The 26,526-nt window shown below is 37.6% G+C and overlaps 1 protein-coding gene across 1 annotated transcript in view; it reads left to right on the forward strand.

The window, feature by feature from the left end:
* The window catches only part of ABCA12 (ATP-binding cassette, sub-family A (ABC1), member 12), a 162,348-nt gene that overhangs the window by 101,949 nt on the left and 33,873 nt on the right, over nucleotides 1-26,526 (forward strand). The window contains exons 21-34 of the mRNA XM_004674322.1: nucleotides 753-932; nucleotides 1,503-1,818; nucleotides 5,105-5,219; nucleotides 12,279-12,608; nucleotides 13,677-13,746; nucleotides 13,831-13,965; nucleotides 14,798-14,944; nucleotides 16,126-16,312; nucleotides 18,526-18,744; nucleotides 19,854-20,050; nucleotides 20,841-21,001; nucleotides 22,341-22,577; nucleotides 22,902-23,052; nucleotides 25,950-26,202. Of these exons, the coding sequence (XP_004674379.1) occupies nucleotides 753-932; nucleotides 1,503-1,818; nucleotides 5,105-5,219; nucleotides 12,279-12,608; nucleotides 13,677-13,746; nucleotides 13,831-13,965; nucleotides 14,798-14,944; nucleotides 16,126-16,312; nucleotides 18,526-18,744; nucleotides 19,854-20,050; nucleotides 20,841-21,001; nucleotides 22,341-22,577; nucleotides 22,902-23,052; nucleotides 25,950-26,202 (2,698 nt within the window). The remainder of the gene's footprint in view (nucleotides 1-752; nucleotides 933-1,502; nucleotides 1,819-5,104; nucleotides 5,220-12,278; nucleotides 12,609-13,676; nucleotides 13,747-13,830; nucleotides 13,966-14,797; nucleotides 14,945-16,125; nucleotides 16,313-18,525; nucleotides 18,745-19,853; nucleotides 20,051-20,840; nucleotides 21,002-22,340; nucleotides 22,578-22,901; nucleotides 23,053-25,949; nucleotides 26,203-26,526) is intronic.

Here is a 26,526-nt window from a genome sequence, read left to right on the forward strand (position 1 = left end):
TCAAGTCAGTGAAAACTTAATTGGCCAATGATTTATTAACTTACATTTTGATATTTACCCTTTGTCTCAGCTGATTTCCTCATAAGGACTCATGAAATTGAAGAGCAATTAGATTCCCTTCCAGAGTAACTACCTGAAATAAAATCTTGATCATTTTGTCTAGATTAATACAGATATCAATAGAGATAACTCTCATAAGGCTTTGAATCAACAATATTAGAAAGTTGTAACTGTGGCAAATTCTCCCAGTCTCCTAAGAAATGATCCTATAGCACACCTTATTGAATACTGCTGTTTATTTGTTCAATGCATTCCACACATCTTATCCATTGTTTAAATCCTTATGCTCACACTCCCTGAACAAAACAAAATTGTTCTCTTTATTCCAAACTTTCACCTCTGATTAGTAATTTTCTTTCTAACTATATATAAAGCTAGATTTAAAAAAAAATCCATTCACCTTTATTCATTGGATAATTAAATTGTAGCAGAATATACTCTCAAATGGCTGGTATTGCTTTTTGACCTTGGATTTATTATATCTGTAACTAGTTTAACAATCTCAATGAATGTTGGTATAACTGCACAATTTTCCTAGGTGCATGGCAGTAGATACTGGTAGAGTTAATTCTTTTTGTAATCTGATATAATTTAATACTAACCTACAAAACAGTATTTTGTTTTACTACTACTGGAAGCATCAGTATGATTCAACCTTTGATCCTTTGGTTTATTTTCTTTTGTTCCTTTAGATATTCTAAGGCTGAAATTAGAGAACAGTATTGACCTCATCGATCATCTCAACACACTATCTTCCCTGACAGTAAATATTTCCTCCTGTGTATTATATGACCGCATTCAGGCAGCAAAAACTGTAGATGAAATGGAGACCGAAGCTAAAAGGCTCTACAAAAGTAACGAACTCTTTGGAAGTAAGTTGTTATTCTACTGGAGTTTGAGTTTCTCTTTGTACTAAAATTGGCCAAATTCTTCCCTCACTTCTTTCAACCAGAATTCAGTAAAGTGATCTGGGGCAGGGGAGGATCACTGCCTCCTCTGATGTCTCTAGAAATGAGAACCTTTCATGTAATGGACCAAACCTGTTGTCCAAGAAGCCATCAACATATGTGTGATTTTTTTAATATGCCTAAAATTAAGACTGAAAAAGATTATATAGTTGTGGGGTGAAGTTGAGTCCACATTCATAATCAGCCAGATTATTCATTTTAAAGTGTGCTTTTTTTTTTTTTTAATTTCAGTAAGTGGCTAGGAGTGATATATTTAATCTTGCCACTTAGTTTGTGATTATATTCTCAAACTCCTTTGAATCTCTCAGGTTGTCATTTCCAATTAAGCGTCTTTTCTATAAATTAGAAGCCTGAACTCACTGTCACATTACTAACACAATTTCCTGTTTGGCTGCCCCCTCATGTACCCTCCAAACAATGAATAATGTCAGCCATAAAGTGACCTTTCTGCTGTTGCTGCCATTTTATTTTCAGGTGTTATTTTCAAGCTTCCTTATAACCAAAGTCAGCACCGGGGCCATGACTTTGAAAATGCCTCTGTTCCTCCTGTCATAAAATATACCATCCGCATGAGTCTCAAAACTGCACAGACCACAAGGAGCATAAGGACCAAGATTTGGGCTCCGGGACCACACAATTCTCCATCACACAACCAGATCTATGGCCGGGCTTTCATTTACTTACAGGATAGTATTGAAAGAGCAATCATTGAGTTGCAGACTGGAAGGAACTCTCAAGAAGTAGCAGTCCAGGTTCAAGCAATTCCTTACCCCTGTTACATGAAAGACAAGTAAGTCTGTGCACTTCCAACCCTTTTTCAGAACCACTTGCTTTTGGGGGAACTCATTCCTATTTATTCATTCACGACGATCACAAGAACAGAATGATGTTCACCAAACCTTAGTCCAGTGTTTGGTTCAGGAAAGAACCCACACTATACAATGGTGTGGGGAAGGCTTACATTCTGACAGGGCATGGCTCCTCTCTGGCTGCCCACGGTTGTCAAAATGATGGTGAAATGCTTACCAAGTGACTCATGTTCTTCCCAGCCAAAGCTTTCCAAAGCTCTTTGCCCCAGATTTAGGAGAATTGAACTACAACCCATATGCATTACTGCCTGATTGTGAGGTTCACCACTCTCAAGTGTACTTACCTTTCTCTAGTCAAATAAGATGGTTAAACAGGAAATCTGAAAATCCCTTCCAGCACCCAAATCTGATCAAACTCTGGGCAAGCATAGTCAATTTTAAAATATATATATACTTATTTATTTATGCATACAGAACTGGGGTACAGACCAAAGGTGCAGGGGTGGTGAGAGGATTCACCAGAGACAGAGCTGGGAGCAGAACAGGCTGACTGATGAAGTATACTGCTGAGGGGTCGGGAGAGGTCTGCCACGCCATGTGGGTCACCTCCGGGGCTGGGGATCGAACTCATGTTGAAGTGGCTTTAGCTTCTTCGTGCTGTGCTTTAACCCCCTGAGCCACCAGGAATGGCCACAAGCATAGTCAGTTTTAAGGAAAATTTTTGATAAACTCATCATTCATAACATTCTCAGATAAATATTATATCTCCTGAAACTGTTTTATCTACAATCAGTCCTCTTGCTAGAAATTTTTATGTAAAATGGTTTTGCTAAAGGAACAAAAAGGATTCAATTGAATTGGAATGTTCAGGAAAACCTGTCTGCCAGCACTAAGCTGCTCCTTCACTCTGACCACAGTAAAAAATAGGATCAGAAGGCTAAGTTTTTCAAGCTCATCCTCCTACACAAAAGCTTGAGGCTGAGTGTTACTTTAAAGAAGTGGTGCTTGGTATTCAACCCAGTTATTGCAGTTTACATACAATTCAGATGGTTCTGGATTTTTTCCCCTTTTTTTCTACCAATACTCTGTCTCCTTTGGCTGCTTCAAGAGCTACAGATGAGCTGAGGTTACGTAATGCTTTGTGTAGCGGTGATACAGGAGACAGGTGAGGATTCTGTCAGCAGGTTGTCAAGGTTAGCTGTTTACTGTGGAGACCAGTCAGGCCTATGCAGTTTCAGCTGAACCGGCTTACATGATTAGTAAAGACCTGTGAGTTCTGTTAAGTAAAAATTCTCACCTATTTTCATGCTCACTTTTTCTCCTTGTAAATTTTGTTTAATTGTGGGTACCTGGATGTTTCTTTTAAAAATAAAGTTATGCTGTTTTTTTTTATGGGAGTGTGATCAAATCTTACATACACATAGATGCTCTGTTGCATGTAAAGTGCTTTCATATATATTTTTAAATTTTTTTTATTTATTTATACATACAGAACTGGGGTACAGGTTAGAGGTGCAGGAGCAGTGGGAGGATTCACTAGAGACAGAGAAGGGAGCAGAACAGGTAGATCAACGAAGTACACTGCTGAGGGGAACAGCGGGTGGGTTAGAAGAGGTCTGCCATACCATGTGGGTCACCTCCAGGGCTGGGGATCAAGCTCACACTGAACCTGCTGCGGCCAGCTTGCAGTACTGTGTCCTAACCCGTTGTGCCACCTGGAGGTGCATATATATTAACTTATGTGTTCTATCCAACAACCTTACAGGGTAAGTGAGAGCTGGTATTACCAGCCACACTTTCCAGATGTAAAACTTGAAATCCAGAAAGGTTAAGTAACTTGCCCCAAGTTATATAGCTGGCACTGTACTGGTTCTTTAATTAAAAGGTCATATTTTTCTCCTTTATATTATACCAAACCAAAGATACACTGTCACTTGAAGGAAATTTACAAGGGATTTGTGGTTAATGAGTAAGAGCCTTTGCCTAATTATAGAGCTAAATAAAGATTAAGGTTGCACTTGAATTGAAACAAAATTCATTCACAAACTACTCTATAAAAGCTTACTCCATGTCAGACAGTTTTCCAAGAACCAAAAAAAAGAAAAAAAAAAAAAGGATGACCCCTAACCTTCATTGCTCTCTCACCAAAAAGCCCCTCACATCCTTGGTGATGATGGACTTTTGCACTTTAAACTAGTATATGATGATGATGTCATGTTCCATTAATATTGTATTTTTTTAAAGATTTGTTTATTTATGCATACAAGAACTAGAGTACAGGCCAGAGGTGCAAGGGGTGAGAAGATTCACCAGAGACAGAGTGGGGAGCAGAACTGGGGATTGATGCTCCCATCAGCAGTGTACTTCAGTTAATATTGTATTTTTCAAGGGGGCTTGAAGGCAATTCCTTAGTCTCATAGATAACAAAAGGAATGGTCTTGGGACCTTTCTGCAAATGACAGCATGGAGCCTTTTGGAGTTTCTATCATTGAAGACTCTTGCTTTGCCCGTGGGAGGCAGCTCATGTCAGAAATCATGGTTCCAAAGTGAGGTCCCAAGACCAGCCTCATCAGTATTACCTGGAAATTCAAAATGCAAATTCCCAGCCCACCCCAGATGAAATAAAATCAAAACCTTATGAGTAGAACTCAGAAAACTGTATTTTGATAAGCTTTGAGTAGCAATGCAGTTGAATTCCGGGTATTATGGACAGGAAACTCAGGAATGCATCTAGGTCTGATGAGATCTTACGGCTAGCAGGTCCCCTGAAAAGATATTTCCATGTTATTTATAAAACATTGCCTAGAGTATTTGAGGAATTTAAGTTCTTTGTCTGCACTTTAAATCAAATGCTTTGAGTTTTATTTTTATTTTTGGGAAATATAATTTTTAACTAAATAAACCAGTGGTCATCTAATTTTAAATCTGCCTTGTAGATAAGAATTTAGGTTAGACAGACAGTTTTGACCTTGTGATTATTATATCTATATAATTATTTCCTGGGACAAATACAGGTTAAACAATATCACAATCTTATCAAATAACCCAGAGCTGAGTTTTATTCTTGTCGCATTACAGAAAGAAAAGATTGTGCCCACTTTTAAGACAGCTTCACATTTCATTGATAAAGGAGTAATAAAAATAACTGTTTTCAATTTTAAAACGGAAGTATATCGATATAAGAGGGGATGTTTTCATTTTTATATTACATTCTACAAGCATACCATTCCTCTTGTTCACTAGATTTTTGCTTTTGTTCTTTTACAGCTTCTTAACCAGTGTCTCTTATTCTCTTCCAATTGTGCTCATGGTTGCCTGGGTTGTGTTTATAGCTGCATTTGTTAAAAAACTTGTTTATGAGAAAGACCTCCGGCTTCATGAGGTATGTTGAGAATTTCATCTTATTATGAATAAATATTACTTGTATAATAATTAATTACTACAATTTTCATCATGCCCGGACAACCTCAGGAGACCTGATGCAGATGTTGTGAATTAGATAGAAAAATATTTTGTGAAACATAAAGTTGATAAGGCAATATTTTTTTCTGAAAAGTCGCATAGACATTCTTTAACTTTCATTTATTTTTTATTGTGATTACATTGGTTTACAACACTGTATATGATTTAAGGTACTAGATTTATACCTCCTCAGATGCATGTCACCAGAGCACACTCACCATCAGAGCACCTGTAATCAGTAACCTTCAGGCATGGGCTATTGGGTCCTCTCCCCCTTTTCTTCCTACTCCCATCTCCTCTCCCCCTCTAGCAGCCTCAATACTAGTCATATTGCTAGGTTTTGCTCTGGTTTATTCTTACAGTCCCTTTTTTGTTTGTTTGTTTCTCTATATTCCACATGTGAATGAAATTATCTGATATTTATCTTTGTCCTTCTGACTTGCTTCATAATGCATGATGCCCTCCAGTTCCATCCAAGTTGTCACACATGACTATAGTTATCATTTTTTATAGCTGAGTAGTATTCCATCATTTCTATATACCAGATCTTCTTGTAAGTGCTTCTCACAATCAAAACCTAAATAACTCTGAATAAAATATAATTATAATAGTAATATTTGGATCAAGAAACTAAGTTCAAGAGAACTTAGGATCTGATAGCAGATATTTATGTAATAAATATAAGGCAAGAAGATTGTTGGTAGCTGAATGAGTTCAAATAATGAAATAGACATTATAGATAAAGCTAATAGACATATAGCTCATTTTCACTCTCAAAAAGCAAATTATTTCCTTCAACATACCTAGGCTCCTTCTACTAGCTTCTTCTTTATCTTTCACTGAGTCATGTTTTGTACAAACTAAGAATTTCATGTCATGCTACTCTTAGGCTAATAATACAGTGGTTAAAGACAGGACCTATGATGTAAAGCATGATCTCTTTTTGAACATATTCTTCATCCTTATTCCCAAATCCAGAATATCTTATTTCTTTATAGAATTTATTAAAAAGCATTATGTGATTTTTTTTTACTGCACTGGAATAGAAATTATTTTACCTGCTCATCCTGTACGATTCCATTCTTATATTAACTCATAAAGTGAAAGGAAAGCTGAAACATCTCAAAATTGAAGCACAATAATTATTCTAACACCTGGCTGATAATTTGAAATAATGAAATCAAAGTAACCTATTAGTCTACTTGTACTCCTCAGACTGACTTTGCCAATGTTTCTGGGCAACTGATTATTTCTACTTTACAAGGTGCCAGTCACTACTTCATATTTTTGGTAGTTCAGCATCAGACTCCCAGGATTGTTCTGAAATTTGAACTTATATTTCTTACCTTTTCTCTGTGAAATCTGGTTGATTAGTATAGTGGCATCTTTAAGCCTTAGTTACAACTTGGCAAATGTTTTGTCAATTAGTCTGAGCTCTTTTGTGTTCAAGACTGTGTGCACTGCCTTCCTCATTCCAGTTTAGAAACTTAAATCCAGGCCCTAGATCATGTTTTTGGTTTCAAGCTCCTACCTTAAATTTCTTTCAGGTTCTTAGAACTCAGAACTGAATCTTTACAGGTTAAAAGAAAACTTTGAAGCAGAAAACTGATAGAAATGGAATTTTTTTCTATCTCTACATATCTAAAAAATGTTACTTGTGATAGAAATAGACAGTAATTATCAATTATCAGCATGTATATGTACATACTATACATTTATATATGTCCTTTGATTTACTTCCTTGTCCCAAATAAGCATGCACACTCATATACACCTACTGCATTATTTTGTATTTGAAGTTAATACTCTCTGACTGCTTCTATGGATATCACCAAGCAACATCAAAGCACAATGAAGAGTCCTTTCTAAATTGAAGACATTAAAGATATATTTGTGAGGTCAACCAGTTTTTACTTGGTAGTTCTGTGTCTTCTTTTTAGAAACACCCAACCTTGGGGTGAAAGTCATATAATGGAAGATCACTGAACTTGGAATCAGAGAATCAAGCTTTGAAAAACTTCCCATTCGTGTACGCTTGGGCCCAATTCCTTAGGAATTCTGAGTTTTATCATCTAGATTTCATCCACAATGTACTTTCTCACTGCTAAGACAGAGAAGGTGTTCAATTATCCATCTGTTACAAATTCTAAGATGATATTTTCTTCACATTTTAAAGCCTCTGAAGTTGGGAGACACTTGATAAGGTGTCATATTTTTTTGGGGCAGTGATTTTTTTGTCGTAGTAGCCCACAAAATCATGGCGTATCTCAAAACTAAGTCACCTAAATTCAAAAGAACACAGTCTATTTGTGAAATGAATGATAAAAGCAGATGTGGAATGAATGGAAGTTCCTCAGTGCCTCTTGCTCAGCCTACCTATACTGCCCACAGTTCTAATCTATCCTCCTTTCATTTTTTCTGATTTGTCTTTGATTTTTTTTTGCCAAATATATACAACTCTGCAATGCAAAGGACTTTGAAGACTTGGACTATTGCCATCATCCCACAGAGTTCTTTCATGCCCAGCCTGGCCCATCCTTGCCCATTCTCCCATTGATAAGCGTTGTCCTGATGTTTTTTGTTTGTTTGTAAGATTTATTTATTTGTGCATACAGAACTGGGGTACAGATCAGAGGTGCAAGGGCAGAGAGAGGATTCACCCGAGACAGAGTGGGGAGCAGAACAGGCCGACTGACAAAGTACGCTGCTGAGGGGAGCAGTGGATGGGTCAGGAGAGGTCTGCTGTGCACTATCAGTCACCTTCCTGGCCGCTAAAGCGGCTGTAACAAACTTCACAGTGCTGTGCTTTAACCCACTGCACCAGCAGGGAGGGTCCTGTTCTGATGTTTTTACTTCATCATAGATCAGACTTGCCTGTTCTAGAATTTCATGCCTGTAGCCATATGGTAAGAATGCTTTGTGTAAGATCTCTATTCAGCATAATGATTTACGTATTCATGTGTGTCATTAGTTTTCTGGTTAATTATTTTTTATTGATGGATAGTATTCTTTTATATAAATATATTGTGGGACCCTATTTTAAAATAGATAGAATATGTGGTACCAATGAAATTCCAGAGAAACATTTCCAGGATGATGAAAGCTGAAGGAAGGAGAGGGACTCCAGGTATTTAGATAAAAAGGAGTACTCTTAAAACCTCCTCCTTTTTAACAATAAAAAAACCTGAGCCTGACAAGTGACTTGATGAAAACTGTGGAGCAAGTTAATGGGAAATCTACATCTACAACTCAAGTGTCCAAAACTCAGTGTTTTCGTATCACTACTACCGTACCTCTTGCCATTTTATTTTAGTTAACATAGACTCTTAAGGGCTTTAGAACATTCATGGTGGATAATCCTTTCTTGTATCATCATCTTAATATTCAGTAAGGTTAAAAGCTGCCCATTTATGGGCCCTCCCTGGTAGTGCAATGGGTTGAAGCACAGCACAATGAAGCTATCACAGCCACTGCAGCATGAGTTCAATCCCCAGCCAGGAAGGGGACCCACATGCTGTAGCAGACCTCTCCTGACCTGCCCACTGCTCCCTTCAGCAGTGTATTTCAGTCCATCTACCTGTTCTGCTCCCCACTGTCTCTGGTGAATCCTCTCATCCCCCACCACTCTGGCTTATACCCCAGTTCAGTATGCATAAATCTTTTTAAAAAAGCTGCCCATTTCCTACTTCCTTATTCCAATTACACCAAAAAAGCAAAAATGAAAATATATATGTGTGTGTATACATATTGCAAATTAGTTGCTATTTCAATGAAACCATTAATCTTTGGCCTTGTTATGGTATGACCACAGTGAACTCCTGTAACATGGTAAATAAACTAGCACAAATATTAATGTTCTATATTTATTTATGAAATTAAGTTTAAAAGTGCATTTCAATTGGGTTTTGTTCTGCATTCCTTGGTTTTAATGATTAAAATATTATGTCATACAGAAGTTGATTTCATTGGAGAAAGGAGAATGATTTCATTTTCTTGGTTGCTGTCTTGGTCTATTTGATCTAATACAAGTTATATATGGGGTTTTCAGGACTTGCGTTTAGAGACAAAAAATGGAGTACTTTCTCAGTTCAGACATAACATGAAATATCTGTGAACTGCAAAGATGTCATCCTTTGGTATTTCACTTTTGACAGGCTTTTATGTATTCTATACATGCATATTCATCCCACTCAAGGGAAGTAGAGCATTTCAAATGATAGTCACGAAACTTATATAAATACCTATTGTGGGAGAATTTTAAAAATTGAGGTAGAAAATGTTATTGTTCCATATGAGTTAGTGCTTGACACTTGTTGAATTGATGGACGACATCACTGACAAGTAAATATATGAATATTTATGTTTTTTCTGATAGTATTAATGTCAATCCCTGTGCATAAACTTCTCTTTAGAGTAACAACATGTTTAGCCAGAATCTTATAGAACATCTTTTTTTCATCACTTTTTTTTGCATAAATTAGGCAGACCATTGTACAGAGGGATTTCCTTAAGCAACAGGTTATCACATATTGATGAATTGCTCCAGCAGGTTTGGGAGGTTTGAAACAAGTGACTCTGATTACATAGTTGGCACCTGACATCTGTCACTTTGAAGAGAAACTAACAACATCCAAGAAAGCATAGCAAGCCATTCTCTGTGGGCCCTGCTCCATCAACAAGTTTGGTCTTGTTTATTGTAACAAAGTTGGCAGTGCATCTGGTTAATTTATAGATGACTAGCATGCTACTTTTGCTCTTTCTCTTTATGAATAGCAGCTGTTCTCTTCCTAGCATAAAATCCTAAAGTTTAACACTGATGTTTCATGCTAGAATATTAAGTAGTGAACATTTCTGGAAGCATCCAACCTGATCAGTTTTGATAAAATGCAACGCTCAGTCTCCAACTTTTACCAGTAGTTGGAAGTAAGAATATGACCTTGAGTTTTAAAAGTTCAAAGTTACAATGATAAACACCTTTAGTCCAGGTCTTCAAGATTTCCAACTTATCTTTTAACAAGGCTGTGAATGGAAAATTCTCATTTTCCATTTTCTCTTTTCTTTTGTAGTTATCAATTGTCAGGGAAGGAAAACACGTTTAAACACATGCAACCAACTCTATTTTATGCCCTTGATAGTACTAAATATGTGACATCAACCTTGTGAAGTATATTGTCATGTCTTTCAATGACCTGTATCAATATTGGGAAAATATTTTCCTTATTGGTCACATGAAATTTGGTGGTGCATATCAGCAGAGAGATTCCATATCTTCCCATCTAATTGTAGTCAACAAACACAAACCCAGAAACAGCTTCAAAATACAAATAGTAGGGAAGGGAAATAAAGAACTAACATCTCCTGATCATATTTGAAAAGGTGAGTGTCTATGAAAGGCAGTCATTCAAATATGACAGTAATTTTCTCAAATGGGCTGAGCTGTAGGGAAGGAACTGCTAAAATAAGATCTGGGAGGTCTCTTTTCACATCAAAATGTAATTTTACTTTCCATGAATGATACATAGCAAATGGAGGAAGAGGAGAGCCTCCATGCTGAGTCTTCACTACATGCTGAGTTTCTTATTCTGACCCACACTTCCACTCCTATGGAAATATAGGTTGAGCCTTTACTGCAAAGGGCAACAGGGTGTGGGAGGAGAAAAGCAGGAAAGAGAGAAGAGGGTAGAAAGAGGGCAAAGTTAAGAGAAAAAGTCATAGGCTTTTTCTCAGCAGTGATTAGCTTAAGGCCCATAGCCTAGACTGTTGGCAGTCAGGTAGCTGTTTCCATGGTAACACAGGAGCAGCAGCGTTATCAAAATGTGATAAATTACAAAAGCACAAAGTAAAATTCACTATTTTGCCTGTAAAGCAAAAAGATTCAGTGCAATCACTATTTTTTAAACAATCTCGATAAGATGGAGACACATTGAAAAATCCTTGATCTTAAAAGAAATACTGTATTATAAAGCTGTTCAATGAAGCATTTCTTTCTTTTTTTTTTTTTAATGGAATATTGTCTTGGCAAGATTAAAGTAGACATGAATTGTGAAAAGTAGAAACCAGGATATCTAGGTCCCCCTGTATACAGTAGTGCCATATTCAAAATACCCTAAGTCAAGGGGGTGTCCAGTCTCTGAAAATCGTTTTTGCATTAGCACATCAGCCATTCTATTGGTCCATCTTTTGTCTGCCTTAGTGGAATACCTTGACCTCTAGGGAGATCACTGAGTTATTAAAGAATAACAATTGTGAGAGGTATAGATTATCTAAGATACATGAGTTCATTTTGAGTGTATAAATGTCTTTTAAGAAACAAAACTTTTAAGACAGCAAAACTGACCAAGCCTGCCAGTGATTTCAAGGATAAAGAAACTGGCAAAAGACAGACAGTCTCCCTTTAAAGTTTCCATGATTTAAATTCTTAGGAACTGGGTCTGCTTTGTTTCTCCCAGGAACATAGATGCTGATTGTGCTGTTCATTAATGTTTAGTTTTTTTTTTTAATGTAGTTTTATTATGTCAGTACCTACATTGAATTTGAAATAGATCATGTTTTGTGTGTGTGTGTGTGTGTGTGTGTGTGTTTACCAGCTTAAAATATCCTTTCCTATACAAATGTCAAATTTATGTTGTAAAATTCTTCAAGGAAAACCATAAATTTGGATGATCTATTCTAAATTAGTTTAATCTGGAGGTACTAGTTAAATACAAATTGTGAAATGGAATTCCAAAAAAACGGGAAGAGCCTTACTCTCCCAAACATTTACTATAGCAGGGCATTCTAGGAACATGCAGCCTGTTCTTAATGGACATACTCACTTCATAAAGCAAGCATGGATGTGGACCTGTCTTACCCAAATCATCAAAATGCCTCCCTCTTTGTGTGGGGAGAGCCTCCTGGACATTTTGTCATGGTACAGGAGTAATTATTTGAAAGCATATCTATTGAAGCTACTGACACTTTTTTTTTTCCCTTTTTACAGTACATGAAGATGATGGGAGTGAATTCCTGCAGTCACTTTTTTGCCTGGCTCATAGAGAGTGTTGGATTTTTACTAGTTACCATTATCATCCTGATCATTATACTCAAATTTGGCAACATTCTTCCTAAAACAAATGGGTTCATTTTGTTCCTGTATTTTTCGGACTACAGCTTCTCAGTGATTGCCATGAGTTATCTTATCAGTGTCTTCTTCAACAACACCAACATTGCAGCTCTGATTGGAAGTCTCATCTATATCATTGCCTTCTTCCCATTTATTGTCTTGGTTACAGTTGAGGATGAACTGAGCTATGTAATAAAAGTATTCATGGTGAGTCAGCAATCCCAGACAATAGTCAGTGAATGAGAACATTAGATCCTTTTAAGTATTATTATTGAGACACTTAAACTGAAAGTAAATTTTTATAAATTCCTAAGTTCAGTGATAATGACATCAGCTGAACTGTCCTAATGATTTTTTTAATATCATTGTAGATCAACCAATCATAACACTGTGAACAGAAAAACCCCCACCAGCTTCTAAAGCCATAATATTTGATGCTGTTAAAAATGTTCCTGAAGAATGAACAACTAAAATAAGAATATTACATTTTAAAGATTGCCAAAAATGTGACTTCTCTCTTGTGCAATTCTGTAAAGTCATAGCACCTCCACTGCTGGAATTATTCTCATGTATGAGAATTATCACAGCATTAATGACATACAATATAATGTACGGATATTAAGACATGTACTGGCAACAGATAATCAAGTTTGAATTCCTTTCTGCCTTTTCAATTCAAAAGTATTAAATTAATTTAAGGATTTTAATGAAAACATTAAGATTACTGACTGTAAAATTTAGAAAGCTGCAGATCTTATCATTGATGAATATTCATAATAAAACTGCTGTTCACAGTATATAAAGGGAGAAATAACTTTCATCTAACATGAAAACAATGTTGGTTTTTAATAAAAATTTTAATTTGTTGTTTTATAAAATCAACTAATTAATATTTTAGTATCTTTTCCTTCATAATACTTCTATTAATTGAAATCAGTTTATGAAGCAGTAACATCTTCTGGCTCCTAAAGTTTCCCTTTAGCCTTGACACTGCATTAAGTTGGAAATACCTATTTTATAACTTGTGCTACATTTGATGTTGAGCTATATATTTTGGCCTTTGACAAATCTTTTCCAAGTTACAACTTTCCTGCTTTTGTCTTCTGTTTTCCCTCTTCTCTTCTTTCAGTGTTGTGATACAATTATATGGAACATCTATATAAACAGAACTAGTGTCTATTTTATCTAGATGTCACCAAAGTTCTAAATATGTTAAGATCTCTCTGGTGATATATGAGAGTCTACAACCACTGACACTGTTTGCTTTCTTCACAGAGTTTGCTCTCTCCAACAGCATTCAGTTATGCAAGTCAGTATATTGCACGATACGAGGAACAAGGCGTGGGTAGGCCACTTTCTTTAAGACTATTTTACTTTTTGCAACTTCAATATGGTCTACAAAAAATAAATTTATGCGTTTAATTCTTAGGTCTTCAGTGGGAAAATATGTACAGTTCCCCAGTTCTAGATGATACCACCTCATTTGGCTGGCTGTGCTGTCTCATTCTGGCTGATTCTTTCATTTATTTCCTTATCGCTTGGTATGTCAGGAATGTTTTCCCAGGTATGAACTTTCTTCCTACAGATACAAAGTTTTGATGGTTGTTGTCATTAAAAATCAGATAATACATATTTCCTAATATTTTATTTCTCATATATAATCTTCAACTAGGAAGCACTTAAATCACAAAACTAGCCAGATTTTTGCAGGGTGTGTTAATGCATTGTTGAGTTCCTTCTCAAAGGAAGGAGTGAATTAAGAAGCATGGAACCCAATCTTTCTGAGATGGGAGTATGAAATATCCTAAAGCAAAATACCTTCTCCTAATTTGAAGTAGAATTTTCCAGATTCCAGTGGGAAAAAACTACCTGGGTACTTGCTTAGATCTTAAGTGGTTGTCACTTCTAATATGCTCAGGAGTTTTTCCATTAAGTTTTATTTGTATTTGTTTTTCTAATACTGTAAATGAATAATGGTATATTAATCTATTTATATAAAATATCAATGACAGAAAAATATCTAGAGATAAAAAGCAGATCAGTGATTGCCTGAAACATAGGAGGGACAAGAATTATTTGCAAGAGGGTGTAAGGAAACATTTTGAAATTACAGAAATGTTTTAATGCCTGGATAACACTGATGGTTGTACAATATTATATTTTTATGAAAAATCATCTAATAAACAATGTCTAAACTTTATACTATATAATTATTACTTAATGAAGCTGTCAGAAACAAGAATAAAAGATTATCTTTTTTACTTGGAAACTGAGACTACTTTTAATTTTAGAGAGCACCAGAAAATGGAAGTACTTCCTGAACAATATATACCATGTGATTATTTAGCTTCTGGTACTTAATGTTAATAATGAGTTCATAATTATTTTTATTGCAGGAACATATGGCATGGCAGCTCCATGGTATTTTCCAATCCTTCCTTCCTACTGGAAGGAGAGATTGGGATGTGCAGAGGTGAAGCAAGAGAAAATCAATGGCCTAGTGTTTACTAACATCATGATGCAGAACACCAACCCATCTGCCAGTAAGACAAGTAGGTCAACAACTAGCTTTATTGTGAGAAGTGATATAAAATTTACATGACTAGTGATGTTAATTATGTTTTTCTAAATGGTAAAATTAGCATCCTTTTAGTCATGGATGAGTATGTCTACACATATGTGTTTGGACTCTTATGGAGATTAAATTGTGGCTTTTTCTGGGCTCATTAGCTTAGTTGGCTAACATATGGTGCTAATTAGGCCAAGATTGCAGTTCCCTTTGTGGTCCAGTTAGAGTCAGGCAGAGAAAAATTTTGTTCCTTGGCCACTGTCTGCACCCTTAACTCCAGCCATCTGTCACTAGTCATGAGAAGTAACCAATTAACAAGTATAGATAATTTATCATAACCCATCATCAATAGTGATGAACTTAGAAGTTCATGTCTTATTGATTCGTAGGATAAGTGGTGTCCACTTTATGCAGACAACCACACTAGTGGTCCATTGGTCATGCCTGAAGGTCACATAGAAAGTAATTAATAAACAGGATTCTATAAACCAAGCAGCTGAACCATGCTCACCACCAGAATATCACACCTATGGACATGTATTCCCTAACTGGGTCACAATCACAACAGTTGGAGTACAAAGGCTTTTGATCTGTGTTTGAATGGTTGTGATCTTCTTAGAAGTATTTCATAATTATGATAACTGTGTTCTGAGACTACTTTTTCTACAAAAAAAAAGAACACATAAACCTTAGAGAACATGGTTTCCCATTCTAATTTTTATTTAAGGGATTTTTTTATTTGTCCACTGAGGTGATTTTGGTTCACAACATTGTATATGATTCAGAGGTACAACTTCACACCTCTTCAGATGGATGTTAACATACCACTCCCACTATCAAGACCCCCAGAATCCTGCTCCACAGCAGCTGGTCCCCTGCCTCCTTTTTTCCCATTTCCCACCGCCAACCTCTGATAGCCCCGTTCGACAGTCAGATTTCTAGCATTTGTTTTGGCTTAGTTTTGTCTGTTCCTTGTTCCTTTATTTTGTTTCTTTATATTCCATATATGAATTTATCCCTTAATAGATTTTTTTGTTCCTGGATTTTATTTATTTTTTTATGTTTTTTAAATCTCCAACTTTTAATTGAGGAAAAGTCTAACATTAACTAAACGTTCTCTTTTTATGAGCTTACAGTTCTTGATTTCGTTTCCAGGTCCTGACTACATGTTCCCCTCCAACATTGAACCTGAACCTAAAGATCTCACAGTTGGGGTGGCCTTACATGGGGTCACAAAGATCTATGGCTCAAAAATTGCCGTGGATAACCTGAATCTAAATTTCTATGAAGGCCATATTACTTCATTGCTGGGACCCAATGGCGCTGGGAAAACTACTACCATGTATGTTATTCTTCAACATTTATCATCACAGAAGAAATTAGCTAATATTTCCTCACCTTTCTCATAAAAAAATAACGAAGTTATTACATATCTGTGTGGATTAAGGAAGACCAACTTGTGTGCTGTAGAATGAAGTTCTAACTTAGATGTCCTAAAATGTGGACTCAAAGGTCAGATTAGCCCACAGATAAGGTTTCTTTGGTCTGCCTATGTTGGTCTGTTCAACATTTCTTGAAGTATTTTTTTAATTCAGTGCAAATATTTCTAACTGGGTGCATTCTCTATTAAAAATATTCTTAGCATCTCTTAGATAACAGGAATTACTAGTAACACTGAGTTCACACTTTTCAGTAGGGAAAATTGGTTCTCTTTAAAAGGGTGTCTGCATTCTGGTTCATCTCTGGTCTCCATCAATCTGTAGTGCCTCACATGCTTGATCTGTTTTAATTATTTGCATTTCTAGCCTGACTCTAGCCTGCGTAAGTTTGAATTTACAAACCCTAGTAAAAAGACACTCAGTCCCAGATGCTCCATCATGGAGAACTCTTGTCTTGGTTCATAAAAAAAATAATAATAAAAGAATCAGCAGCTATTAAATATAGATCAGAAAGGTCAGGAGTACTATATAGGCTGTTTTTTTCACTCTTCACTTATGCAACATTTTCCTATACCCAAATGGGCAAGAAATTCGAATATGTTTAAAATGTCATTCTTCTCTGTGTGTGAATGTGTGTGTGTGTATGTGCGTGTGTTTTCACCTCCAGTACTCTTCAACTAGGAGCTAGGAGCTAGCTGGAGCTAGCTCTAAAATTCTCTTGGTGCTTGAGCCCTTATTTGAAAGTGTAAATTGCTGGATAGCATAATTTAGTATCATCATAGTAAACTCAGCAGCTGCCCAAACATATTCAAATTAAATAAATTTGGTAAATAAAAGGGACAAAGGAAGGTCATGAAGTGAGTGGACAAGCAAGCACTCTCATTTTTATGGCCTGTTTAAATTCAGAGCTGGCTTTCTACTGAGACTATATGCTTCAAAGGCAAGATTTCTAGTAGGCAATGAACAGCTAATGAAGAAAAGGGATAGAAAAGGCTTTAAAGAGGTGGTGATTGAGCTGAGAATGCCCTTAATTTTTATTCTTCTGAACATAGAGAATGAAGTATAATATTTTTATGTCAATGTGTTTCCGTGGAAAGAATTGCATATTGTATTGATGCCCTGTTTAAACCACTAGTTTTCCTTGAAGGACTGTTATATACAAAACACTAGTTAGTGAGATAAAGAGGTGAGGAAAAAATGGTCAATTCCCTGGAACATACATTGTCCTAACGGAAATAGATGTTAAATATTTCTCAGTTTACTAACCTTCGGAAAGCTGAGAAAGGATTATCTCAGCAAGAATATTCTGGTCACAGTGTGGAGATAGGGACTCTGGGTGGCCAGAGTATGAAGAAGTAATTGGGAGCCCACAGTAGTCAGCAGGCAAATAGTGATGGTACTGTGTCCTGTGGTGGTGGTTGGGAAAATAGAGAGTCATGGACAGAGTTCAGAGACTGAGGTAGGAAAGGAGGCAAAAATAATTGGATTCCGGGCTTGTGCTGCCAATACAGGGATTTACCATGTGCTGAAGGAGGTAAAAGTGATTGAAGGACACAGGCTTGAGAACATAATCCATGAGATCAGTTTTGTAACAGGGTGGTCCCTAGGAAGAGCAGGCAGGTTTTTGGGGCTTCAGGGTGTCCCTCTCTTCCCCTGCCCTGTAGCAGATTTAAACATGTTGAGTTAGAGGAGCCTGCAGGACATCTCATTGAGACATGGTTTTGTCCTCTGGATGTATGGAGCAAGACCAGAACTGAGCATGAGGGCTACAGATATATAAAGCTGAGACTTAACAGCCTATAGATACCATCTGATGCTAGGAAAGTGCAGGAGTTGACTCAAGGACAGAGCATGCTTGCAATTAAAACACCCAACATTTCTGTTGTTATTATGCCATCACCACCATTCTCATCATTATGAGGTGTTTATATAACATTCTAACTTATTAAAAACTTAAAAATCATTTTTATTCCTATTTCATACCATTTTATTTTATAGCTTGACCTCCCTGGAGGAGATACAACACTTTTTTTTTGCATGACAAAATTATATCTTGGCCTAATATCTAGCTCAAAGACTTAGTTTATACTTTCATTAATCATTTCTTCTTTTCCAGTTCCATGTTGACTGGGCTGTTTGGGGCCTCAGCAGGCACCATTTATGTTTATGGAAAAGATATCAAGACAGACCTAAACACCGTGCGCAAGAACATGGGGGTCTGCATGCAACATGACGTGCTGTTCAGCTACCTCACCACCAAAGAGCACCTTCTCTTGTACGGCTCCATCAAAGTGCCCCACTGGACTAAAAAGCAGCTGCATGAAGAAGTGAAAAGGTCAGTTGTGACAGAAACATGTGCCAGTAATTCCTCTCCACTAGGAGCCAGGCTGCGGTGATAAGACCAATAGGAAGTGTTTGACCACAAACCAATTCTTCTCCACTATTCTATATATTTAATGACACTACCTCCCCAGTCAGTTCTGAAACTAGAATTGTTTAACTCTCTTCATTGCTGACTCCCATGTTACCCCAAAGCTGCTGCTTCTCATTCCATAAATATACATCTACTCTTTCTTACACAGTCTACTCTTCAAAAGCAGCCAAGGTGATCTTTTGCACCTTACATCATACCCATGTCAGCCCTGGGTTCAAATTCAGCAGTAGCTTCCGCCACATGCAGGGTGAAACGTGCAAAGTCCTTATTAAGGTCTACAGGGTCCTACCTAAGCAGCACCCCCATCTCACTTTCGATTCATTTTTCAGGACTCTCCTGCTCATTCTTGCTGCTCTGGGCACATTAGCCCAGTGACTCCAGCCTCAGGCCTCACTGCTCCCTCTGTTTAGAACAACCTCCCCCAACAGCCACATGACTTATGCCCACTCTTCTCATCTTCCCTCAAATGTCGCCTTCTTTGAGGGGTTCCCATAAATAAAGTAAATATCTAAAATAGCCAGTTATAGGTACTCTTCAACTCAGGCACCCTGTTTTCCTTGATTTTTGTTGCACTTTTCACCATCCAGTATGTTATAAACTCACTTAAGAATATGTTTATCAACTGGATTTCCCATGCATTCTCTGTATGAGTGTACATACACGCACAGTCTCCTGTGAGTGGGAACATTATCTGCTCACTGCTGTTCTGTAGCACCTAGGGCATGATTTAGCACAGAACAGGTAGACATTCCACAAATATTTGTCCAATAACTTAATAAGAAAATGATCCAGATATTCTCTTGAGTTGTTTCCTGAGCATTCCGTATGTAGTTCCAACTAGATGATAAATAATGGAAAACTGTATCATTAATTCTCAATAGTTTATTGTACCTTGCTGATCATGTACAATAGTTGCTCATAAACACCTGTTACTTAGGGCGCTTATTGTATTTTCACAATATTCAAATATTCTATCTGTAAAAAATAACCACCTTACCTTATTCTGGAAGGACACTGAATGACACTGGACTGTACAACCATCGTCATAAGAGAGTTGGGACATTGTCAGGAGGAATGAAGAGGAAGTTATCTATATCTATAGCTCTCATCGGAGGGTCAAGGGTGGTGATATTGGACGAACCATCCACTGGAGTTGACCCATGTTCTCGCCGAAGTATATGGGATGTTATCTCCAAGAACAAAACTGGTAGGAATATTTTCTTAAAACCTCTCCAACCAACAGCCATAATTTTGTCCTCTGGGATGCACAGCAGCAAGATGAAGTTTTTCTTTATGATCGCTATTAGAAGTCTTAAATGAGCTCTTCCTTCTCCTAAGTCTTCTCCCAGCTGAATTCCTGGGTCAACTAGTTAATATCTATGGAATGCCGGCTGTGAGTTGAGCTTTAGCTAGCCTTTTTGAGGAGCATGCAAACAGAATGGAGTTGCATCTAGTAGAAGTTCCAAATTCTGCCTAGAGGAGTTTAGAATCTAATTAGAGATACCAAACATACACAAGTGAAAATAAACTGAAAACAGACTAAATAAGTACTAACAGGATGTGAAGTAAAGGAGCAATCAGAGTAGAGTGGATTAATCAGAGAGGAATATTCAAAAGGTCTTTAAAATTACTGCTTTTTCATAGTGAAGAAAGGGGGGAAAGAGAAAGAGAAGTTAGTTGAGCTTACTAATAGATTGGGAGACATCCCCTGAACCCACTCTGTAAATAATGGACGCGCGGTATAATAAATGCTCACTTGCTGCCCGTACTAGCAAAAGAATACATAGCACCCTAATACTTGGTACACAACACCCTGATACTGAGAAATCTCCCTTTTGAATTTCTCTGCTGTCTTGGAAGCCCCTCCCGGCCGGTTCTGCTGGCTCGTAGCACGAAACTCTCCTCACACATCACAGGACTGACTCGGGCTCCCCCACCGTGTCTTGGGAACTGTATCTTCATGTTTCGCTTTTCGTTGTTCTTTCTGTCTCTTCAAGCCAGAACAATCATTCTGTCCACGCACCACTTGGATGAGGCGGAAGTGCTGAGTGACCGCATCGCCTTCCTGGAGCAGGGTGGGCTGCGCTGCTGCGGGTCGCCCTTCTACCTCAAGGAAGCCTTTGGGGATGGGTATCACCTGACGCTCACCAAGAAGAAGGTTGGTGGGGAGGAGCTCTGCCTGACCAGAGGGTGATGGCATCATTTTCAGATGAAACAAAGGAAGACTTTCTCCGACTTTATTCACTGCTAACATTCATTATTCATATGCTACGTTTGTGTTTCTCAAATGTCACAAGCGTCGTGACACCTGGACGTCTTGGTTAAAGTCAGCAGTTTGGCCCCCACTCCAGGAGTTTCTAATTCAGCCAATCTGGAAAGGGGTGTCTCCATTTTTCCTCATTCTGACAAGGTCAGGTGATGCTGATACTGTTAGTCTAGATACCAATGTGCTGGGTAAAATGACATATTTCCTGGGGCTACTGATGAAAGATTGGTTCGTAAATTGGCCTAATGCTTTGGCCTGCTACCATACTCTCTGCTGTCTCAAAAGCAAATGAGGAGAATATGTGTCATGTGTCCACTTTCTGATCACTGCTCATTAAGTGGAGACTGACTCAGAACAAAGATGCTTTTATATCTTTCAAGAACAAAAATGCTGACTAAAGAACCTCTGAGCAACCTAACACAGCATGTGATTTATCAAAACTTTGCACGATGTGTATGCTATTAGGCAGGTTTTGACTACTATCATTTATTTTATAGCTGACCATCCTGATGGGATTTCTGAAATATAAAGTACATAGTTTATTGTTGTATTCACTGACACATTCAAAAACATCTGTATTAGATGTGTCTTATGCTTTTAGCATTACCAGGTGCTGCTGCAATGTCCGAGGCCTTGTCCCAAACACTGGCATGACAGCAGTACCTGGTGATGTTAAAATCTCTGCCCTTGTGGAGTTTTTATTCTGATGGAGTGTAGAGAGTTAGATGATGTAGTGGCCAAGTGAATTATGTAATATTCAAGCAGATGATAAATGCTATTAATAAAAATAAAGCAGAGGGAGGGGGGCGCAAATGCTAGCTGGTGCTATTATAAGTAAGGAAATAGAAGAGAAGGGGTCTCTGAGAAGATGTTAGCTGCGTCAAGAGTTGGAGCCGGGAGAGAAAGTTCCTCGATTGCAAAGGTCCTGAGAAGGGGGTGACTGGACCTGCAGAAGTCTAGCAACAAAAAGACTGTTATGCCTAGGGTAGATAAGTGAGAGGGAAACTGATAGAAATGAGACTGTGGAAGCGACAGCGTGGGGTGGGAGAATAGAGCCAGAAGAACAATAACTACTTATAGACAACTGTGGGGACCCCTTAAGGACAGGGGGGCAATGGAGCATTGATGGAGGATCTAACAAAGGTGTGCAGTGACAAAAATGGACTTACTGCTTCTGATTGGGCATTGCCGTGTTGTGGGAGGGGAGCTTAACTTCTGTTTTTGTCTTTAGAGTCCAAATCTAAATGCAAGTGTGATCTGTGACACCACAGCTGTGACAGCAATGATCCGGTCACACCTCCCAGAGGCCTACCTTAAAGAGGACATCGGGGGAGAGCTTGTTTATGTGCTTCCTCCATTTAGCACCAAGGTCTCAGGAGCCTACCTGTCCCTCCTCAGAGCACTGGACACTGGCATGGGCGACCTCAACATTGGTTGCTATGGCATTTCAGACACCACAGTGGAAGAGGTATGCTTAGGCATTTCCTGTTTTCTTACAGCTGATAGGAACTTGTTGTTCCCTTAGGAGAAACTAGTAGAGTCTTAAGCAAGAGCTATTTTTAAATAAATGCTTCAGGAAATCTTAAAAAGTATCTCAATACCATGCTTATGTAAGACTGAGTTCTGAGAACAACCATCTCTCCAAATATATTCACTAAAAACAATCTCAAAAATTTTCACTTAAAGTCACACTTGTCTCAATAAAGGCGATAAAAGTTCAAGTTGAGCTCAGTCACTAAGAAAGACATGTGTTTTTCTATGCTGATGAAGTGCTCTGGTTTCTCTTTTTTAGGTCTTTCTGAACTTGACTAAAGAATCACAAAAAAGTAGTGATATGAGTCTTGAGCACTTAACACAAAGGAAAATTGGAAATTCCAGTACCAATGGCATCTCAACTCCTGATGATTTATCTGTGAGCAGCAGCAACTTCACAGACAGAGATGGTAAAATCTAATGGGGATGTTTGGTTTAATTCTAATAAGTGACATAAATGAGCAAAACAGATTTTTTATTTATTTTATTTAACTTTAAACTGTACTTCTAAATTCAAAAAGACTAAATAAGTATATACTTGCTTTTATTTATATGCAAAATATTTATTAAGCTAAGTCAAATTTTCTATTTGAAAAGTATTTAAAGAAGTAAGAGCTTTCTTGACAAAATAGTGGTCACAAATTTGGAAGCCATCTTCCAAATTTCAGATTTGTGTTCAAAAGATCAAATGCTCCTAGTAACTGGTACTGTCCAGTCCTGGCTAAAGTTAACCTTTCACAAGAGTTTCCTCTGTTATTAGACATGTTCAAGTGGAGGGAATAGACATCATTTTTTTTTTTCCTTTAAAACATCACTCTTTATGGGACCTCACTGGTAGACATGTCTAATCTTATAATGCTGAAGGAATCAGGTGCTGAACAGATTTTGGCTCTGAGAAAATGCTCTCAGGGGAAGGTCTCTACAGTGATGAAGTAGAACTTGATAGTTAAAAACCCATAATAATAGCTGCCCCGCCAGTTATTCACACAAGACTTGTTTGAAAAATCATGTTTCCTGGCATGACTTTGAGGAATAGCACTCTTTTGGGGTTTGTTTATGTCATTGTTAATTTTCTACAATGTTCGGTTGATCCCCTCAGGTGTACTCCCCATAAAAGTCCCACCAGCACATCATCCGTGAACTCTCACCATAGTCTCTTCTGCTGCTCCCTCCCACTTTGACCCCTCACTTTGCCCGTCCCATGCTGTGTGTCTCAGATTTATAGTTTGCCTACTAGCTTTGTCTTTTTTTTTCTGACCCCATGCTCAGTTCCCCTGTATTTCTCCCATGAGTGAACCCACTCAATATATATTACATGTATATATATATCTTCACCTTCTGGCCTTTTTCACTAGCAGAAACCCTTCCAACATCATCCAGGTTGCTACGAATAGCATAAGTTTACCTTTTTGATTAAAAACAGACCTTTGAAAATAACACTTCTCCTCTCATTTTCTGGCAGTTTATGTCTTTGGAACACTACTTAAGGAAGCATATATATTAAAATATCATATAAATTATGCTTTAGTCATCACTAAAGTTTGCTTAATTGGGAAAATAGCCCTAGGAACAGAACTTTTACATGTGCCTCTCTAAAACTCGGAAAAAGATCACCTCTGATGTTTGCATAATTCTAGAACTTGCGTTTCATTTGTCTTCTACCATATTCTTCATTTTTCATCTTTTGGGGAAAAGAAGTGTTGAGTCCAGGGAATTGAGGACTTAGATTAGAAAGTAGTCAACCTCTGCATTTGTCTCCTAATTTGAAGCTATTCTTCATTGAGAATATTCCTCTCCCTGACGTTATCTTTTAGAAAGCACATTTACTTCAGTTGATACACCTGTAAGTCACCCACATGTAATTTCTGAAGAAACAGAAAAGCATACTAATTAACTTAAAATATTCTGCTTCTTCTTCAATTCCCCTTTGCAGAGATATGAGCTTGCATTTAAACTTGCTCACTGTTTAATTGGAATTCATTTTAAATTAAGCAGCTTTGTATTTTTCCTTATCAGCTAAATGAAGATCATGATTTTTGTGCTGCATAATTTTGTGATGGAGAATTAAAAATATACACATCGTTGATGAATACTGTCATCTCATCCTGTTAAAGGAGTGCGGGGTGGCAGGTCTTCAGAGAGAATGTTGTATTTGAAACTGCTTTTAAGGGGCTGCTGAAACGATCCATTGTAAGAACTCAACTGAGGAAACAATAGTTTATGGGCTTCTCGGCTTCTCTTACTCCCAGAAGCCATGGAATTTCTCTCAGCACCTGAAATGCAGTTCAGGGGAGGGGTGGTATGTGGGTAGACATTTTCCCAGTGAGTTCTTTTTTGTGATTCTGGTGGTAAAAATAGAGTTTTGAAATGCTTTATAATCAGCCCAGATTTCTAAAGAGGATGTAATGAATAAGTGTTTGAATTAGAATTATACTCTGGAGGAAAGTATTTTCCTTTTTGAACATTTAAAGTGAATTTATTGTATGTCACCTCTGAATAAGCCTATTGGTCTTATAATCACTAAGTTACCTACAATAGGAATGAGTTCTTATTATAGTAGACTGATAATTTGATTTCTGTTTTACTTACTTGAAGCCAACTCTCGATAGAAACTATCCCTTGAGTACTGGAATTAATAACACATGCTGAGTCTATATAGAGACTTTGGAGATTGAGTTAGAATTCATTTATAAAATTCTAAGTATCTAGCCTTTTTTTTTTTTTCATTGATGTAAAACCAGTGACAACACAGTAGTGATTCAGAGGCGTAGGATCACGCGTCCTCAGATGCATGTCTCCACACCACGCCCACTGCCAAATCACCCTAGTGCACTGCCTTGGTCCACTGTGCCCCCTCCCTGTTGTGTGTGACCTTCCATCCTCCTCTTGTAGCTTCAATTCCATGGTCATATTTCTAGGTTTGCTTTGGTTTGGCTTTGTCTGACCTTTGTTTTGTTTTATATAGTTAACATATAAGTTAAAGCATGTAGTGTTTGTCTTTTCTTTCTGACTTATTTCACATAACCTGAACCCCTCCAGTTCCATTCATGTTGTTGCGTTTTGCATACAGTGATTTACAATATTCAAGTACCTACAATTCTATGAGACTGTTTTTTCTCATATAAAGAACAAATTTTCCTAATGAACAGATTCAGACTAAAGTCTTGCCTAGAGCTGAACCTCAAATCTAAATTTCTAAAATATAGTTTTTGCTATCATATGATGTCATACAGTTGTTGATGTTACTTTATTACTTGATCTATCAAGATCTTTCCAGAACCATACCTACTCTCTTTTTCTTAACCAGACAAAATCCTGACAAGAGGAGAGAGGTTGGATGGCTGTGGGCTGTTACTGAAGAAGATAATGGCTATCCTTATTAAAAGGTTCCACCACACCCGCAGGAACTGGAAAGGCTTCATTGCTCAGGTTATCCTCCCCATAGTCTTCGTAACCACTGCCATGGGTCTTGGCACTCTGAGAGATTCCAGCAACAGTTACCCAGAAATCCAGATCTCCCCATCTCTCTATGGTACCACGGAACAGACAGCTTTCTATGGGTAAGTTTCTTTCCTTTAATGAAAACATGTCTATTATGTCTCCAGAGGTGTGGTTGTCCCTGGATGAATACCACAAATGCCGAAAATTAAGAGCCATAGCACTTAATTCTACCCAAAATATGACGTTTGATTTATTGAACATGGTGCTTTTATTGTCAACAAATAACTTTTGAATACTTTTTGGTTGACTTAAAAATAAAATTTGGGCCCTCCCTGGTGGCGCAGCGGGTTGAAGCACTGTACTGAGAGGCCAGAGCCACTTCCTCATGAGTTCGATCCCCGCCTGCCCCGGAGGTGACCACATGGCGTGGCAGACCTCTCCTG

This window comes from Condylura cristata, unplaced genomic scaffold (assembly GCF_000260355.1).
Source record: "Condylura cristata isolate star-nosed mole 26May11 unplaced genomic scaffold, ConCri1.0 scaffold00002, whole genome shotgun sequence".
In the NCBI taxonomy this organism is placed as follows: Eukaryota; Metazoa; Chordata; class Mammalia; order Eulipotyphla; family Talpidae; genus Condylura; species Condylura cristata.